This window comes from Rhinoderma darwinii, chromosome 3 (assembly GCF_050947455.1).
Source record: "Rhinoderma darwinii isolate aRhiDar2 chromosome 3, aRhiDar2.hap1, whole genome shotgun sequence".
NCBI classification, from domain to species: domain Eukaryota; kingdom Metazoa; phylum Chordata; class Amphibia; order Anura; family Rhinodermatidae; genus Rhinoderma; species Rhinoderma darwinii.
In genome coordinates this window covers 157,820,721-157,839,557 of record NC_134689.1, presented here as the reverse complement: position 1 = coordinate 157,839,557, position 18,837 = coordinate 157,820,721, and the positions used below count along the sequence as shown (strand labels likewise).

Here is an 18,837-nt window from a genome sequence, read left to right as displayed (position 1 = left end):
GGACTTGCAAATAGTGGCACAAAATATAAAACTGACCATAACTGCCCTGATGATTCACTCACAGCTATACCCACGAGGAATCAGGCAGCCTCAGAAATCTTTCTGAAGGAAGCCAATGTCACGTAGGGTTCGTGGACCAACTGGGCCGTACCGCCTTGGCGGTATGGCAGCTGGCCAGCAGGGCGCAGGTCACAGTCTATAGTTCGTATAGTGTACCTGTGGCAGCTTGGACAGTAGCAAGGCAGGCTCGGGTGGGACTACGCAGCAGGTAGACGTCAGGCGTGGAGTAGCAGGACAGGCGTAGAATACAGCAAAGCATGACTACAGCACAGCACGGCACTTGACCAGGATAGCATGGGATACAGGAACAGGGAACACTGGGAACTGGAAAACACTAGGAGACCATTTGCTTAGACAAACTAGGATACGACAAACAACGCTCAGTCATCGAAGCAAGGGGCTGGGCCCTTCTTATAGTCCAGGGCACTCATGGGCTGATTACACATTAAAGTCAGGTGCGCGCGTGCTCGTGCCCACTCTTAAAGGGGCCTACGGGACCTGGTCGAGGTGAGTGGAAGTGAGCGCTGACATCTCCTGAGGAGGAGACTGGGGCCAGCGCTCAGAGACCCATGGCTGCGGCCGTCAGGAGGAGAGTGAACCTGACGGACCGCAGCCATGGACATGACTATCCCCCCTCTTACGCCCTCTCTTCTTGGGGCCAGAGCGAGAGAGAAACTTCTTCAGAAGGGTAGGAGCATTGAGGTTCTCCGCTGGCTCCCAGGACCTCTCTTCAGGACCAAACCCCCTCCAATCCACCAAATAAAAAGTCTTTCCTCTCACTCTCTTGGTGTCCAACATCTCCTTACCTCGAAGGTGTCTGAAGGGCTGCTGGAGGCAACCGAAGGGCTAGGAGTCTTGGTAAAGCGGTGCAGAACCACTTGTTTCAGGAGAGAGACATGGAAGGAGTTGGGAATCCTGAGGGTAGGAAGCAGCCAAAGCTTGTAGGTGACAGGGTTGATCTGCTGCAGGATCTCGAAGGGTCCGAGGTACCTGGGGGCAAATTTGTACGACGGCACCCTCAGTCCAATATTCCTGGAGGACAGCCAGACCTTCGTGCCAGGAAGAAACTGAGGAGGTTCTCTTCTCCTTGTGTCCGCCTACCGTTTCATGCGGTTGACCGCCAACAGGATGGAGGATCGAGTCTGCTGCCAGATCTGCAGAAAGTCCCTAACAGCCATGTCAGCAGCTGGCACCTCGGACATATCAGGCATCGGGAGAGGAATTCGTGGGTGTTGGCCACAGACAATAAAGAACGGTGTCTTCTGTGTGGACTCGCTGGTGTGATTATTGTAAGAGAATTCAGCCCACGGTAGCAACTGCACCCAGTCATCATGCTGCTTGGAGATGAAGTGGCATAAGTAGTTCTCCAAGATCACAGAATACACTATAGTTAACATCTATGCTCCAATTACCTCCCAGGTTTCATTCCTGAACTCTGTGAGGAAGAAATTGAAAAGGGTTTTCCCATCAGAGAGATTTATGACATATCCACGGGATATGTCATAAATGTCAGATAGATGCAGGTCCCACCTCTTGAACCCAAACCTATCTCTAGAAAGGGGCCCCCTAAACCTTGTTATACCGTCGTCCATTCTCGATGCCACTTCCTGGTTATATGGTCGGTAGTTACGAAAACTGCGTAGCTCGCTGAGCTATGCTGTTTCTGTAACTCCCATAGTACTGAATTGCATTTAGGGAAGCAGCGTAGCATGCGAGCTACACTGTTTCCGTAACTACTTTTCAGTTGTATGGGATTTACGAAAACAGCATAGCACAGCGAGGTACGCTGTTTTCGTAACTCCCGACCATGTAACTTTTGTCATGGTCGGAATTCAGCCGCAACACAGCGGCAGAACTGGGTTTAGGGGTCCCCGTTCTAGAGAAAGGTGTGGGTGCCAGAGGTGGGACACGCATCTATCTGACATTTATGACACATCCTGTTGATATGTCATAAATGTCTCTCATGGGAAAACCCCTTTAAACAAAAAGCCCAAGATAAACTTATTATCTGTGGTGATTTCAATATAATCCATGATGTGTCAATGGACACTATTTTTTCGAGCAGCAGATCTCCTCCTCAATTGGCCTCTTTGTTGTTGCAGGAAGACCTGCATGATGTATGGAGGTGTTTACATGCCTCAGAACATGATTTCTATTCCAACTGTCATCACACATATACTCGTATTGATATGTTTCTCTCTACAAAGGGGCTTCTACCTGTGATAATAGATTGCACTACAAGTCACATTACTTGGTTGGATCATGCCCCAATAACCTTAAATCTACGATCCCCAATTCGGCCTTCCAATACTAACCCATGGCGCAACAACACATTTGTCATGTCTCTTCCTCCTTCTAAAATGTTTATTCTATCCTGATTTTTTTTACTATAATACTGGCGTCCTCTTCTGTGGCAGAGGTGGATTTGGGCTCCCTCAGGCATCAGGGCATGGGTGCAATTGCTATCTCTGCATCCTCTATAGCTAAGCCCCTGTAAACCTGTGCTTTAGTATGTTGTCGACATGCTTGGCTTCCATGTTAGGCCTATATCTAATAATGTTCAGATTTACTTAGAAAAGTCTAATTCTTTAATCTAACCATCTACAGGACACAGTTTTGTGAGCAGGGTGCAACTGTATTTTTAGACCTTTGTTTTCCCATGTTTATAATTTCCATTCGATTCATAGGGAGGAGTAGAGACTGCAGATCAGATAATGTGAACATTTCCACAATGGGTGGCTGCTGAACTTTTAAATGTTTTTCTTTCCCCTGATCATCTTATAAGGGAGCTTGTCACAATATTTCAAGCAGTCTTTTAGCTGAGCCCATGCGTGTTACAAGCTTCAGTGACTCTTGATAGTTCATCTTGTAGGAAAACTGAACAGGTCAGTTGGATTTATTCGATTTATAGACGTACTTCTATGTACTGTTTTATTTGTGTGCAATTAGATTTTGTGTAAATTATTGTGCGTTATGTTATACAATAGTTGTCACTTTTCAGGAACATTACTTAACTTGGAATTGCAATTGTTGTGTGCAAGGTGCAAGGTAACATTTAGAAACTGTACTAAGTCTTCCAGTAAATCACCGATAAGGTTTGTGTGCATGACTGGAAAATGATATTGCTTATGTAATGCTCCTAATGCAGAAAAAAAACATAATTTATGTACAAATGTATGAAATAGTATATTGTGTGCAGGATAGAACAAGTGTCACTGTGTTTTCAAACAAAATAATACCACATATATAGTAATACATATAGTATAAAAACAATAAACTAATCTGGACAAGGCCAAGATGTTTTTAAACTAAAGTACATATTGTACAAGACATAATGGTTGATTTTGCAGCTGTTCTTACCGAGGTGCTTGGGTTCCTATACTATCAGATTAACATAAGCAAATGCTATAGAAAGTTCCACAATAATACAATGACAAATATTGCTGACTTTCATTGCTTTAGTTTTGCATTTATGTAAATGACAATACTCTTTTCCACAGAAATGTGTCCTCTACTGGCCGGAAAAGAGAGGAATATATGGAAATGTTGAGGTGCTTGTTAACAGCGTGAACGAACATGAGTACTATACAATTCGGGTTCTCACATTAAAGGTAACACATAATGTTCTAAAAGTGATCACAATAGGTTGTTGTCTAAATGTAGCATAAATGATAATAACTCATCGTGGATTTTCCCTGAATTACACATAAAATAAAACACTGGTCCATATGAGGTTTTCTTCACACTGGCGCTGGGTTCCATTTCATCAAGTTTCCGGTGTTTTTGAACGCAAAAATGACATATTCTGCAGTACAATTTTTGCTGAATAAAAAATAATAACGTGATGGGATCTGGGATCTGTTTGGTCGGGATTCTGACGAGATCTGCCTACATGGTACTGTGTATGTAGGCCACCTGACTGTCCCTGACATCTAGTGTTGGAAGAAATTAAGATCAATTTTAATATGGCAATCCTTTATTCTGCTAAGTGGCATCAGAATTGTGTGGTAGTGGCTTATCCCCTCTTACTACTCCATGTTTTCAGCAACAAGTCACCAGGATGTCACAAAACATAAAGCATCCAAAGGATCTCTATAAGCTCATTTAAAATAGGATTCAAGGGAGAATAGTAAGTTGGAAACAAGTATCATCTCAATGTAAAATAAATTATTCTTTCACTTATGCCATTAAAAACAAAAACACCTGGATGTTTTTGAAAATTGATGTATGGACAGATAAAATTCTGGGGAACCACAATATGAATGCCATAAATAAAAAAACAGCTTGCCACAGAAAGAATAGAATAAAAACAGTGGAGATGCATTTCTGCCTCAGGCTCAGAACAATTTGCCATTATTCAAGAACTGTACTATAAAACCTGGTCATCCGTCTGTAAGGTACAACCGGAGTTCATTTTGGATTATGTGGCACAACAGGGGTCCAGAACACAAAAGGAAATCTATATCTGAATAAGTTGATTGTTGTCATCATAAAATTATTTTTTTGTGAATTCCACAATGCCTGCTTGTAACTAACAATTTATCAATAATCTTTGATCTATTTGTATTAGATTGGGATTTTAATGGTACCAGTTTTAGTGATCATATATATTTAGTAATATCTGGTATATTTTCAGACAGCTACATAATTGCATTTATTGTTACTATTATTTTCAGCAAGGAAGTCTGACACGCATTGTGAAACATTACTGGTACACATCCTGGCCCGATCACAAGACTCCAGACAGTGCTCAGCCTCTCCTTCAACTCATGCTGGATGTGGAGGATGACAGTAATACATTTACAGGCAGAGGTCCAGTGGTAGTCCACTGCAGGTAATGTTCTATATCCATCTTATAGGTACAGTGAAGGAAATAAGTATTTGATCCCTTGCTGATTTTGTAAGTTTGCCCACTGTCAAAGACATGAACAGTCTAGAATTTTTATGCTAGGTTAATTTTACCAGTGAGAGATAGATTATATTTAAAAAAAAACAGAAAATCACATAGTCAAAATTATATATATTTATTTGCATTGTGCACAGAGAAATAAGTATTTGATCCCTTTGGCAAACAAGACTTAATACTTGGTGGCAAAACCCTTGTTGGCAAGCACAGAAGTCAGACGTTTTTTGTAGTTGTTGATGAGGTTTGCACACATGTTAGATGGAATTTTGGCCCACTCCTCTTTGCAGATCATCTGTAAATCATTAAGATTTCGAGGCTGTCGCTTGGCAACTCGGATCTTCAGCTCCCTCCATAAGTTTTCGATGGGATTAAGGTCTGGAGACTGGCTAGGCCACTCCATGACCTTAATGTGCTTCTTTTTGAGCCACTCCTTTGTTGCCTTGGCTGTATGTTTCGGGTCATTGTCGTGCTGGAAGACCCAGCCACGAGCCATTTTTAATGTCCTGGTGGAGGGAAGGAGGTTGTCACTCAGGATTTGACGGTACATGGCTCCATCCATTCTCCCATTGATGCGGTGAAGTAGTCCTGTGCCCTTAGCAGAGAAACACCCCCAAAACATAATGTTTCCACCTCCATGCTTGACAGTGGGGACGGTGTTCTTTGGGTCATAGGCAGCATTTCTCTTCCTCCAAACACGGCGAGTTGTGTTAATGCCAAAGAGCTCAATTTTAGTCTCATCTGACCACAGCACCTTCTCCCAATCACTCTCAGAATCATCCAGAAGTTCATTTGCAAACTTCAGACGGGCCTGTACATGTGCCTTCTTGAGCAGGGGGACCTTGCGGGCACTGCAGGATTTTAATCCATTATGGCGTAATGTGTTACCAATGGTTTTCTTGGTGACTGTGGTCCCAGCTGCCTTGAGATAATTAACAAGTTCCCCCCGTGTAGTTTTCGGTTGAGCTCTCACCTTCCTCAGGATCAAGGATACCCCACGAGGTAAGATTTTGCATGGAGCCCCAGATCGATGTCGATTGACAGTCATTTTGTATGTCTTCCATTTTCTTACTATTGCACCAACAGTTGTCTCCTTCTCACCCAGCGTCTTACTTATGGTTTTGTAGCCCATTCCAGCCTTGTGCATGTCTATGATCTTGTCCCTGACATCCTTAGAAAGCTCTTTGATCTTGCCCATGTTGTAGAGGTTAGAGTCAGACTGATTAATTGAGTCTGTGGACAGGAGTCTTTTATACAGGTGACCATGTAAGACAGCTGTCTTTAATGCAGGCACCAAGTTGATTTGGAGCGTGTAACTGGTCTGGAGGAGGCTGAACTCTTAATGGTTGGTAGGGGATCAAATACTTATTTCTCTGTGCACAATGCAAATAAATATATATAATTTTGACTATGTGATTTTATTTGATTTTTTATTTTTTTATATAATCTATCTCTCACTGGTCAAATTAACCTAGCCTAAAAATTCTAGACTGTTCATGTCTTTGAAAGTGGGCAAACTTACAAAATCAGCAAGGGATCAAATACTTATTTCCTTCACTGTAGATCTGTCTGGTCTCATATGCTGCCCTATCAGCATGAGCCTGTGGGTCCTACTTCCCTCATGAGCTGTTTGCCCCTTTCCCAGTATACATACTCATACAAGCAAAGTTGTCAATCAGACTTGGGGATCGGGGAAAACAGGACTTACAGGCCTCCTCTCAGTCCTGGCAGCAAAATTGTGAATACAGCTCTGCATTATAATACAGGCTGTAACTCTGGACCAGTTAAAGATAAGTAATGTAATGCATTTACAAAGTCACTCAAATTGTTATGTAGATTAATTCTATTTGCAAACTTGTAAAATTGTGTTCAAAATTGGAAATTCCCTTTAAGTTGTAAGATTATATATTTTATGTTTTTGTTAAGGCTATATTTTATTGTTATACATTGCATGTATTTGCAAATATAGTTGCATTTGGCCAGTTCAAATGTGATCTCAAATTTATTTATTTTTACTAGCGTAAAGCAATACATTGGTATTTTTTATTTTGTGAGCTAGTATTTTTTCTAGTTATTCAATGTAATGGGGGATGAGGGGCAAGGGAGTTTCGAGGTTCCTAGAATCCACAGAAAAATTATTGCAGTATCACGGATAACCAGCAGGTGGTATACTGCGCATTAGTACTGTAAAATGTAATTTGTACATTATACTGATCCATAGTGACATACACTTTTATTAGGTTAATCATACAATATGCTTTCATATGACTTGAAAATTTACGGTTTGTGTTTTATTATTCTCACAATTCCTTTAACCCTTTAGTGACCAGCCTATTTTGGGCCGGAATGACCAAGCGATTTTTTTCAGTTTTTTCATCATCGCATTTCAAGAGGCATATTTTTTTATTTTTCCACAGACATAGCCTTGTTACGGCTTATATTTAGCGATATGAGTTGTATGTTTTAATTACACCATTTTGTACATATAACTTAGACGTTAACTTTTATTAACTTTTTTAGAGGGGAAACAAAAACAGCAATTCCGACATATTTTTTTGCGTTTTAAATTACATTGTATACTGTGTGGTATAAATAAAATAATAACTTTATTCTCTGGGTCAGTCAGGTTACAGCGATATAAAATCTATTTAGTTTTTTTATGTTTTACTATTTTGCACAATAAAAAAAAAAAGGTATTTCATTTTGTGTCATTATATTCTTAGTGATAACATTTTTAACTTTTGCGCAGAAGTGGTTGTATGTGGACTTATTTTTTGTGCCATGACTTGTAGTTTTTATTGCAACTATTCCGAGGTGCATGTGTATTTTTGATAGATTTTTATTGCGTTTTGTGGAAGGCGGGAAGAACCAAAAACAACAATTCTGCCATTATTTTTTATTTTTACATTTACCGTGCGGGTTAATTAACGTGATAGTTTTATAATTCGGGTTGTTTGCTTTTTTAATTTTAAATTGTTTTCATAATAAATCATTTTGTAAGGGGAAAAAATGTTTTTTCATTTTCTTTACTTGGGATTTTTCTTTTTTTTGATAAACTTTATTGATCTCGTTTTTACTTTTTTTTGCCCCACCATGGGACTTGATTTGATCGCTTTTATAATACACCGCAATACCTCTGTATTGCAGTGTATTATGCATGTCAGTGCAAAAGTGACAGGCATTCTATTAGTCCCTGCCTTCGGCAGGGCCTAATAGGCATACACTATTGGCAGACCTGGGGGCCTTTGTTAGGTCCCTAGCTGCCATAGAAACCATCAGCACCCTGCGATGGCATTGCAGGGGACCAACAGGGGGACAGAGGGAGCCTCCTCCCTCTGAAACCTCTTAAATACTGCTGTCACTGTTGAGGCAACTTCGAACTCAGCTGTTAGAGCAGAAGTCTTGCGCTCATTAGACAGCCTGCATGGCGGCATGTGGCATAAGTATCCTTAATGACCGCCATAAAAACACGCATTGGCAATTATGAAAGGGTTAACTCTGAAAAAAAATGCAATAAGAATGTATTTATGCCGACATGCATGTAATGCTAGTATCGTGTGATGTGTTCAAGATGCAATAGAATTATTTTAAAGCAATGAAGAGGCTGATTTACAGTTGCATCCACATCCCTGTTTTTCCCTGCACAGCATCCCCCCGTCACGACCACCAACTGTGCATGGAACTGCAATATGGCCCGATTCACACTTGTTTTCCTGCACAGCCTGATGGCTGGCAGCACCAATGTGCAGGGAAAACTTAGAAGGTAATGCAGTTCTAATTCAGAGCTGCGGCCCCCTCATTCTCAGGAGTTTGGACTCCACTGAGCCTAAAGTAAAGGAAGACTCTAGCAATATGCCATCACTTTATAAGATGTGAATAACCTATTAAGCTGAATAGGTTTTTACATAATGTTGCATAATCTTTTACCATGTCAAATTGATCAATATATATTTTATTTATTTATGCTAATCTATTTACAATATTCTGCTTGTATGAAAATCCCATTTTTATTCTGCAGAAGGAACCATGTAGCAAAGACTAAACCTGGGTGTAGAAAATAGATGTGCAGCGTAACATCTGACAAGTTTGTAGTAATAAAAAAAATAATAATAATAATGCAGTCAATTAAGAAGGCGGTGTGCAGAGAACTGCATCGCTGATTTCTAGCGCGTCCAGGTTTGCAAACCCACCCCCCTGCATATGTCCCCCCTCCCACACAAAAAAAATTATCTATATACACTACCGTTCAAAAGTTTGGGGTCACCGAGACAATTTTGTGTTTTCCATGAAAACTCACACTTATATTTATCAAATGAGTTGCAAAATGACTAGAAAATATAGTCAAGACATTGACAAGGTTAGAAATAATGATTTTTATTTGAAATAATAATTTTCTCCTTCAAAATTTGCTTTCGTCAAAGAATGCTCCATTTGCAGCAATTACAGCATTGCAGACCTTTGGCATTCTAGCTGTTAATTTGCTGAGGTAATCGGGAGAAATTTCACCCCATGCTTGCAGAAGCCCCTCCCACAAGTTGGTTTGGCTTGATGGGCACTTCTTGCGTACCATACGGTCAAGCTGCTCCCACAACAGCTCTATGGGGTTGAGATCTGGTGACTGCGCTGGCCACTCCATTACAGATAGAATACCAGCTGCCTGTTTCTTCCCTAAATAGTTCTTGCATAATTTGGAGGTGTGCTTTGGGTCATTGTCCTGTTGTAGGATGAAATTTGCTCCAATCAAGCGCTGTCCACAGGGTATGGCATGGCGTTGCAAAATGGAGTGATAGCCTTCCTTATTCAAAATCCCCTTTACCTTGTACAAATCTCCCACTTTACCAGCACCAAAGCAACCCCAGACCATCACATTACCTCCACCATGCTTGACAGATGGCGTCAGGCACTCTTCCAGCATCTTTTCAGTTGTTCTGCGTCTCACAAATGTTCTTCTGTGTGATCCAAACACCTCAAACTTCGATTCGTCTGTCCATAACACTTTTTTCCAATCTTCCTCTGTCCAATGTCTGTGTGCTTTTGCCCATATTAATCTTTTCCTTTTATTAGCCAGTCTCAGATATGGCTTTTTCTTTGCCACTCTGCCCTGAAGGCCAGCATCCCGGAGTCGCCTCTTCACTGTAGACGTTGACACTGGCATTTTGCGGGTACTATTTAATGAAGCTGCCAGTTGAGGACCTGTGAGGCGTCTATTTCTCAAACTAGAGACTATAATGTACTTGTCTTGTTGCTCAGTTGTGCAGCGGGGCCTCCCACTTCTCTTTCTACTCTGGTTAGAGTCTGTTTGTGCTGTCCTCGGAAGGGAGTAGTACACACCGTTGTAGGAAATCTTCAGTTTCTTGGCAATTTCTCGCATGGAATAGCCTTCATTTCTAAGAACAAGAATAGACTGTCGAGTTTCACATGAAAGCTCTCTTTTTCTAGCCATTTTGAGAGTTTAATCAAACCCACAAATGTAATGCTCCAGATTCTCAACTAGCTCAAAGAAAGGTCAGTTTTATATCTCCTCTGAACAGCAAAACTGTTTACAGCGGTGCTAACATAATTGCACAAGGGTTTTCAAGTGTTTTCTAATCATCCATTAGCCTTCTAACACAGTTAGCAAACACAATGTACCATTAGAACACTGGAGTGATGGTTGCTGGAAATGGGCCTCTATACACCTATGTAGATATTGCACTAAAAACCAGACGTTTGCAGCTAGAATAGTCATTTAGCACATTAACAATGTATAGAGTGTATTTCTGATTAATTTAATGTTATCTTCATTGAAAAAAAGTGTGCTTTTCTTGAAAAAATAAGGAGATTTCTAAGTGACCCTAAACTTTTGAACGGTAGTGTAGATATGCAGTTCTTAAATCATACCACTATACCAGATGAAATATTACCTGCATACTATTACTGAACACAACTCACTATTATAAGACCAATATTACTAATAATAAAACAGTATAATGTCCAAATAATACCACCACACCATAACCACATAGTCACTGAATAATACCCCCACACTGTTACTGAATAATACCGCCACACCATAAACACATAGTGACTGAATAATAAAAAACACTATACAAAGACCAGTATTACCACCATATAGTGACCATATAGTGGTAGATGCCAGTTATACACAGATGTTTTCTTTGATTAGTCGTTCACTTTCCCTTTTTTCTCCATCCGGCCGGACCACTGCATAGACTTATTACAGCCACGACTCGTTTCTGCAAAATTTGACACACAGACATCTTGATTTCTTGCTTTTACAGCATCCTCCCCACCTTTACCACATCCTCTAATCAAACTCCTAATCCACAGTGCCCCCATATAGTAATAATGATAGTTCCCTCTAGATAGTGCCGCACAGCCCTCCCCCTGTACAGTGCCATACAGCCCTCCCCTTGTACAAAAACAATGAGAAACACGAGTCACAAGGCTACATGTAATAAAAAAGACAATTTTTATTGCATATAAATACATAAACATATCAAATATAACATATATAATGATAAAAACACAACGAGGTATCTAAAAGACGACATGTAATAGCTGGATCACGTCGCAAGATGGCCAAATCGCAGGGAAAAAATGCATATAAGCACCTGGTCAAAAACATGACAAGATATATATTCCACCCATCCACAGGAATATGTATGTAGTGGACACTAAAAATGAATGGAAGATCAGGTGATCAGTGCGTATATTGCACAGATGTACGTTACACACAGTCTACTGACTAGCTCGTTACAGCAAAAGCACTGGACATGTTCCCATATATCATGAAAATCCCCCTTAGTAACTTTTAGAAAGGTTTTCCCAACAAAAAGAAGGGGGACCCCCCATATCAGGTATCACATGGGGAATATACCGTGTATGTATCCAATGGTGAACAAAAAGGGCCCGTCCGGCAAGTACCAGAGAGAGCCCCTAAGTCAGAAACTTACCCATATCAGGGGGAAGCTAGAATAGCGAAACGCGCGTTGGGGTGTTATTTATCCTTTTTTGTTACGGGGATCACGTGGATCGCAGGCGCAACATTGCTGATATGGGTAAGTTTCTGACTTAGGGGCTCTCTCTGGTACTTGCCGGACGGGCCCTTTTTGTTCACCATTGGATACATACACGGTATATTCCCCATGTGATACCTGATATGGGGGGTCCCCCTTCTTTTTGTTGGGAAAACCTTTCTAAAAGTTACTAAGGGGGATTTTCATGATATATGGGAACATGTCCAGTGCTTTTGCTGTAACGAGCTAGTCAGTAGACTGTGTGTAACGTACATCTGTGCAATATACGCACTGATCACCTGATCTTCCATTCATTTTTAGTGTCCACTACATACATATTCCTGTGGATGGGTGGAATATATATCTTGTCATGTTTTTGACCAGGTGCTTATATGCATTTTTTCCCTGCGATTTGGCCATCTTGCGACGTGATCCAGCTATTACATGTCGTCTTTTAGATACCTCGTTGTGTTTTTATCATTATATATGTTATATTTGATATGTTTATGTATTTATATGCAATAAAAATTGTCTTTTTTATTACATGTAGCCTTGTGACTCGTGTTTCTCATTGTTTTTGTATGATATAGTAGAGTCCTGCTACTCTGTGATGTAACAATTTGGGGGTACTTTGTACACATGTGCTGATTGGTACCTAACCACTTACTTGCTCCTGTGAGACATCTATCTATAAAAAGCCCTCCCCTTGTGTAGAGCCACAAAGCCCTCACCCCGGTATATTGTCAGACAGTCCTCCCCTTGTAGATAGTGCCACCCCCCTTGTAGATAGTGCCACACAGCCCTCCCCTGTATAGTGCCACCCAGTCCCCCCTAGTAGATAGTGCCGCACAGCCCCCCTAGTAGAGAGTGCCACACCCCCATAGTAGATAGTGCCACAGTCCCTTAGTTGATAGCGCCACACAACCCCCCAGTAGATAGCGCCATACAGCCCCCCTAGTAGATAGCACCACACAGCCCCCAGTAGATAGAGCCACACAGCCCCCCCAGTAGGTAGCGCCAATCAGCCCCTAGTAGATGGCGCCACACAGGCCACCCCCCATAAAAAATGGTACTTACCTTGTCCCATTCCTGCAACGGACAGAGCACTACACCATCTCCTGACAGGACCTTTGCGTAGGCCAGCGTGATGCAGGGACATCATCACGCTGGCCAGCGCAAGGATTCCGTCCCAGCGTCTTATAGATACTATACAATTGTATCTGCGTACAGGAGATAAAAACTAAGCAGACTTACCACTGGGAGTCACCATAAATAGCACTGCTATCTACTGATGCATTCACAGGGCAGTGGTGGAAGGACTTGTTTTCTTGCCTGCTCTACCGTAAGGCTTAAAGGGATATTCCGGTTACAACAAGTTACCCCCTATCTGTAGGATAAGGGGTAACTTGCTAATCGGTGAACGGGGAGCCCGAAGTTGCCCAAACCCCAAGTTTGAACCGAGCGGCAGATCGCTCATGCGCACTGCCACTCCATTCATTCTCTGTTCGGCTTTTTCGGGCGCTGCCATAGAGAATGAATGGAGCGGCAGTGTGTATGAGCGACCTGCCGCTCGGTTCAAACTTGGGGCTCAGGCAACTTCAGGCTCCCTGTTCTCATACTCGGACACCCACCGATCAGCAAGTTACCCTTTACCCTACGGATAGGGGGTAACTTGTTGTAACCAGAATACCCCTTTAAGTTATGAACTTAGATGTGATGTATAACAGGTGAATCCTGCGTGTCAGAGACATGCAGGATCCGCTTTCACTGAACCCATCAGTCCTGCGGAGCTGACGGGTACAGGATTCAGCAAAAGTTACACCTGCTCTGTATGCAGAATACAAAGCAGCTGTATCTCAAAAAGTAAAACTAATTTTTAATAAAAACGAATTATAAAGTTGCACCAAACACATTGATTGACCTTTTTATTAAAAAAATAAAAATTCCTTTCCAAGGTGACCATAGCCTTTATCTATTAACTGTACAGATTAAATTAATGATCTGTGACTATTACAAGGCCATTGTGTAGGTCCTTTTTCTTTGTTCCATGGTCTTGGGATCAGCCTGTCTACTAACAAGTGTTTGATAACTTTTTCCTCCAGGAGTATGTTACACGTCTATGACCCCTTCTAACCTTTAAAAGTTATATTTCTATCTCATACAGTACACTTCTCAATATCTCCACATCCTGACTACACACACAAGATGTTTTCCTTTGCAAGACACACTTCCTGTGCAGGCGGTAGATTGGAATGTGGCGAGGAAATATGGAATGCCCAGAGAAATATCTTTTCAAGGAAGATGAAAGCAACATATGCAGCCTTATATATACACCTTGAATTTACCTTCCTTTACACATGTCAAAAACATGTGATATGCTTATTTATCAAGAGTTTATGGTAGGCTGCTATGTTAGGCCCCCTGCATACGGCCGTGCGGATGGCCACGCACAGTCACCTGCATTTTTTGGGCCGAGCTCCCATTATAAATTATGGGAGCACAGTCCGTAAAATAAAGAAATAGGACATATAAATATACGGGAAGGTGTCCATGGACATCAGAAATTAATGGGTCTGTACTTTGATCCGCAATTATTGTCCGTAATAGCGGATCAAAATTACAGCCGTGTGCAGACAGGATGATGCACTTACCATGACAATAATAACTTATAATCATTCCTTTATACACAAAAGGGGAGAAATCAAAATATCAGGTATAGGGAAAAGAATAATATATGGGCAATAAAATATAGAATAAAAAGAAGGATAGCTGTCACTACTCCACACAGTTTTACGTCAAGTACAGGCAAACGGAGATGTGGCTAACTTAAAACGACAAGGGTGGTGCTCTGATCGACTGTGGCATTGTAAAAAAACTTGTGCAAATTGTAGAAGAAAGAAACGGCTCTCACCCAGAAGTTGTGTGAAAAAAAATATGTCTTTATTGCGATCCCTTTGGGTATCACAGCCGGAGAAGGCAGGAATGCAGACAAGGCATAAACATGACATACAGTAGCCTGCTGTTAGGGCAACACATTGTCTCCGATCGGGTCACTGAGAAACCCGGTGATGCGATCGAAGGGGGGAGTCACCTTTGATCATGCCACGATCACAAGCTATCAAAGATATCGTTTCGTCCGCTCCCAGACGTATTAAGGAGACTGCTCTAAGTACAGGAGCTGTCCGTAATAGCTCTTGCTTAGAGCATGAGCGCTCACTGGAGTGATCATCAGCCTTTTCTACAGCGACAACAAAAGATGGCACTGTAAACTTGGGACCTGTACCGCCTGTCGTCAAAAGACAGTGGCCGGTCAGAAAGTGGTTACATTTTATGATTCCAAATAAACTAAATCAGATTGGTTTTCATGGTGTGTCATTTAGTACACATAGTACATATATAGAGAGAAGAAAAGGGGAATCCCCATCTCGATGTAAAATGTTATGTTGTTTTCCATAACATTACCTGCATATATACAAGAAAAAGTGACTTACATAACAACAGACTACAAATTTTATTAATCCATCACCCAACAATTAATTCCTACATAACTGTCATATCCCTGGTTTGCAAATGTTATGACCTATTCAAAAACTTTTTGTTACACTAACAGCCATTTCATCTTTCTAAATCAGTTGTCCCATTGCAACCCCACTCTTAGCAACTTCTTTATATAAAACCCTAATCCATAAAGATACATACTTAAAGGGGTTTTCTGGACCCTAACATCCCTTCCAAAATACTTGAGCTTACATGGGTATAAAATAACAAAATAATTAATAATCAACTTATCAATCCCCTCCCAATTCCGTGCTGACGCTTCCTTGGTCCCCTGATAGTTTCTGTTCTTCTGCCTGCAGCGATGACATGTCGACGCGAAATGTGATTTCTGCAGAAAATCACTAGCTGCAGCAGTGACAAGTGAAAATGAGAAACTTCACAATGTATCTTATTAAGGAAAAATGCCTTTTTCCCCACTTCTCGTACTCCCCTCCCCCTCATACACTGCATATTTAAATGTTCACTTAAAATCTGTAGAGCAGAGTAAAGAGGGATTCTCAGCTTCACTGAGAGATCAGGTTACAGCTACTCATAGAAGTCTATGTAGAGGGAAGAGGGAGCAGGAGGAGGAAGCAGCTCCCAAATAAGAGAGACACCCTGTGACGCTGCTGACTCTAGTAAGTGTTTTACTATCTAACTCCAGTGCTGGATTCACAGCTACACTGCTCCATACTGCTGTATAATGTCCTCCATGCTGCTGCTACTTCTGAATATGTGTGAGCGATAGGAGAGCAGGATCTCCTCTGTATGCTGTGTATAGGAGACATTATAGAATCTAGTCTCCTGCTTCTGTTTCCTCCTCCCCCTCCCTTCTCCGTAGACTTCTATGGCCAGCTGTAACCTGATCTGTCAATGAAGCTAATAATTAATCTACTCCCTGTCATATGGATTCATTTACGGAGGGGGAAAGGGGGTTCGATAAGTGGAGAAAGAGGGAATTTTTCCGTAAAAATATATATTGCAAAGTTTCTTATCTTCACTTGTACTAATGATTTATGGAAAGTTGTTTTATAATTGCAGGTACACTTTAAACATGTTTGGAGATAATCTTGATTATATACAGCTCCTATGCAAACCTATGTATCTCCATTGTAACAGACTAAAAAAAAAACTGTGTAGTCCTATCTTGCAGTCATGGAAGAATAGTAATTTTTCATGGGTACCCTCAGTGTCTTCAGGTTAGGAATCACTGGCTTATAGAAATCTTTCAGAATTTGCTAGATACAGCTGAGGAGAGTATAACATTTTGCCATAATGTCATTGTGTTATTTTTTTGTTTTAAAAACGACTACAGAGAAATCTAATAAGTTATCTTACCCCTTCCCTGTTTTTGCCTTCAGCACGGCCAATTTAAGTGTTTTCTTACCCTAAGGTAAATAAAATATTGAAACAAAATCAGCATACCATTTTAAGTAAATTTATAAATACTTTGCAGACAATGTTGAGTCACATAACCTTCATTTTTGTCTAAAGTTAAAGGGTTTGTCTGAGATTAGAAAAAAAGGGTTTGATTTTTTTTCCAGAAACAGCGCCACACATGTCCATTGGCTGTTTCTGGTAATGCAGCTCAGCTGTGGTGGATTATTTTTCATCAATTGCAGATACTGCTTTGTCACTTCCGAAACAGGGACAGGTCTGAGGAAGAGAAAGACATGATAAAATTCGGGTATACTAAATATTTATTTAAAATAAACCAGCTCCAGCTTAGAGTGAAAGCTGGATAAAGCTACATTTTGATTAGTAACAAGCTGTACTAAAGCTGTAATAAATGTAACCTGCCATTGATAAAGTATTGTCCGTTTTCTAACAGTGCTGGAATTGGGAGAACCGGTTGTTTCATTGCTACGTCCATTGGCTGTTGTCAGCTGAAGGAAGAAGGGGTTGTAGATGTATTAAGCATTGTCTGCCAGCTAAGAATGGACAGGTAAATCTAGATCACAAGAAATATTGTATGCAAAGTGGAGAAATAAGTAAATGCTTTATAATGTATAACATTTAGTTGGATAAGACATTATTTAATGTGCATAGTGGTTTATTCAAATCCCATTCATAGAGCAGTCTGTATGGAAACACATATGTATGTATAATATTATATCATAATGTCTCTGCTGCTCCAGTCTGTGAAATTCATACTCAGATACCAAATTTTAACCAAAAGCTACATTAGAAATATAAAGCACATATAAAATGCTTTTAAAGTACTATATAAATTCACCTTTGGCGAGCCTACGCAAATGTATTAGAGAATTGCATGTCCCCAATATATTGTTATTATTTAAATGATCTAAAAATAATTTAGATTCTCATAGCTGTATGTTGTTTTATGAAAGTCTGTGGCTACTTTATGGACAGAAAACAGTATACCATAACCAGTGTCTTTATTCACAGGCCTGCAAGCTGGTTAACAGGAACTTAAACATTTATAACCTATCCTTAGGTCCCCTCTTTTAGCTGAGGTTCCAGAAAAATAGGCTATTAATATTTAAATCCCAGAAAACCCTCTAAAGAGGCTCTGTCACCACATTATAAGTGCCCTATCTCCTACATAAGGAGATCGGCGCTATAATATAGGTGACAGGAGTGCTTTTTATTTAAAAAAACGATCTGTTTTCACCACGTTATTAGCGATTTTAGCTTTATGCTAATTAGTTTCTCAATGGACAACTGGGCGTGTTTTACTATTGACCAAGTGGGCGTTGAGGAGAGGAATGTACGTCGCTGACCAATCAGCGTCATGCACTTCTCTCCATTCATTTCCTCAGCACATAGGGATCCTTTTAGATCACTATGTGCTGTCTTATACTAACACATTAACGATACTGAAGTGTTTAGACAGTGAATTGACATTCCACGGGATGTCTATTCACAATCTCTGCACTTCGTTAATGTTTCTGTGGTAGTTACAGCAGAGCAAGCGTAATCTCGTTGTAACCTGTCATTTACAGCGTAATTTCGCGGGATTACGCTTGCTCTGCTGTAACTACCACAGAAACATTAACAAAGTGCAGAGATTGTGAATAGACATCTCTCTGTACAACGCCCACTTGGTCAATAGTAAAACACGCGCAGTTGTCCATTGATAAACTCATTAGCATAAAGCTAAAATCACTAATAACGTGGTGAAAATAGATCGTTTTTTTAATAAAAAGCACTGCTGTCACCTACATTATAGCGCCGATCTCCTTATGTAGGAGATAGGACACTTATAATGTGGTGACAGAGCCTCTTTAAATGTCTTATTTTTATCTTAAGTTATCAGAAGTTGAATTTACAAGTCTCCTCTGATAAGAGTTCCTA

At 40.6% G+C, this 18,837-nt stretch overlaps 1 protein-coding gene across 1 annotated transcript in view; it reads left to right on the top strand.

Annotated features, from left to right (window-relative positions):
* The window catches only part of PTPRR (protein tyrosine phosphatase receptor type R), a 147,069-nt gene that overhangs the window by 124,427 nt on the left and 3,805 nt on the right, over positions 1-18,837 (top strand). The window contains exons 11-13 of the mRNA XM_075856954.1: positions 3,561-3,671; positions 4,737-4,894; positions 17,351-17,464. Of these exons, the coding sequence (XP_075713069.1) occupies positions 3,561-3,671; positions 4,737-4,894; positions 17,351-17,464 (383 nt within the window). The remainder of the gene's footprint in view (positions 1-3,560; positions 3,672-4,736; positions 4,895-17,350; positions 17,465-18,837) is intronic.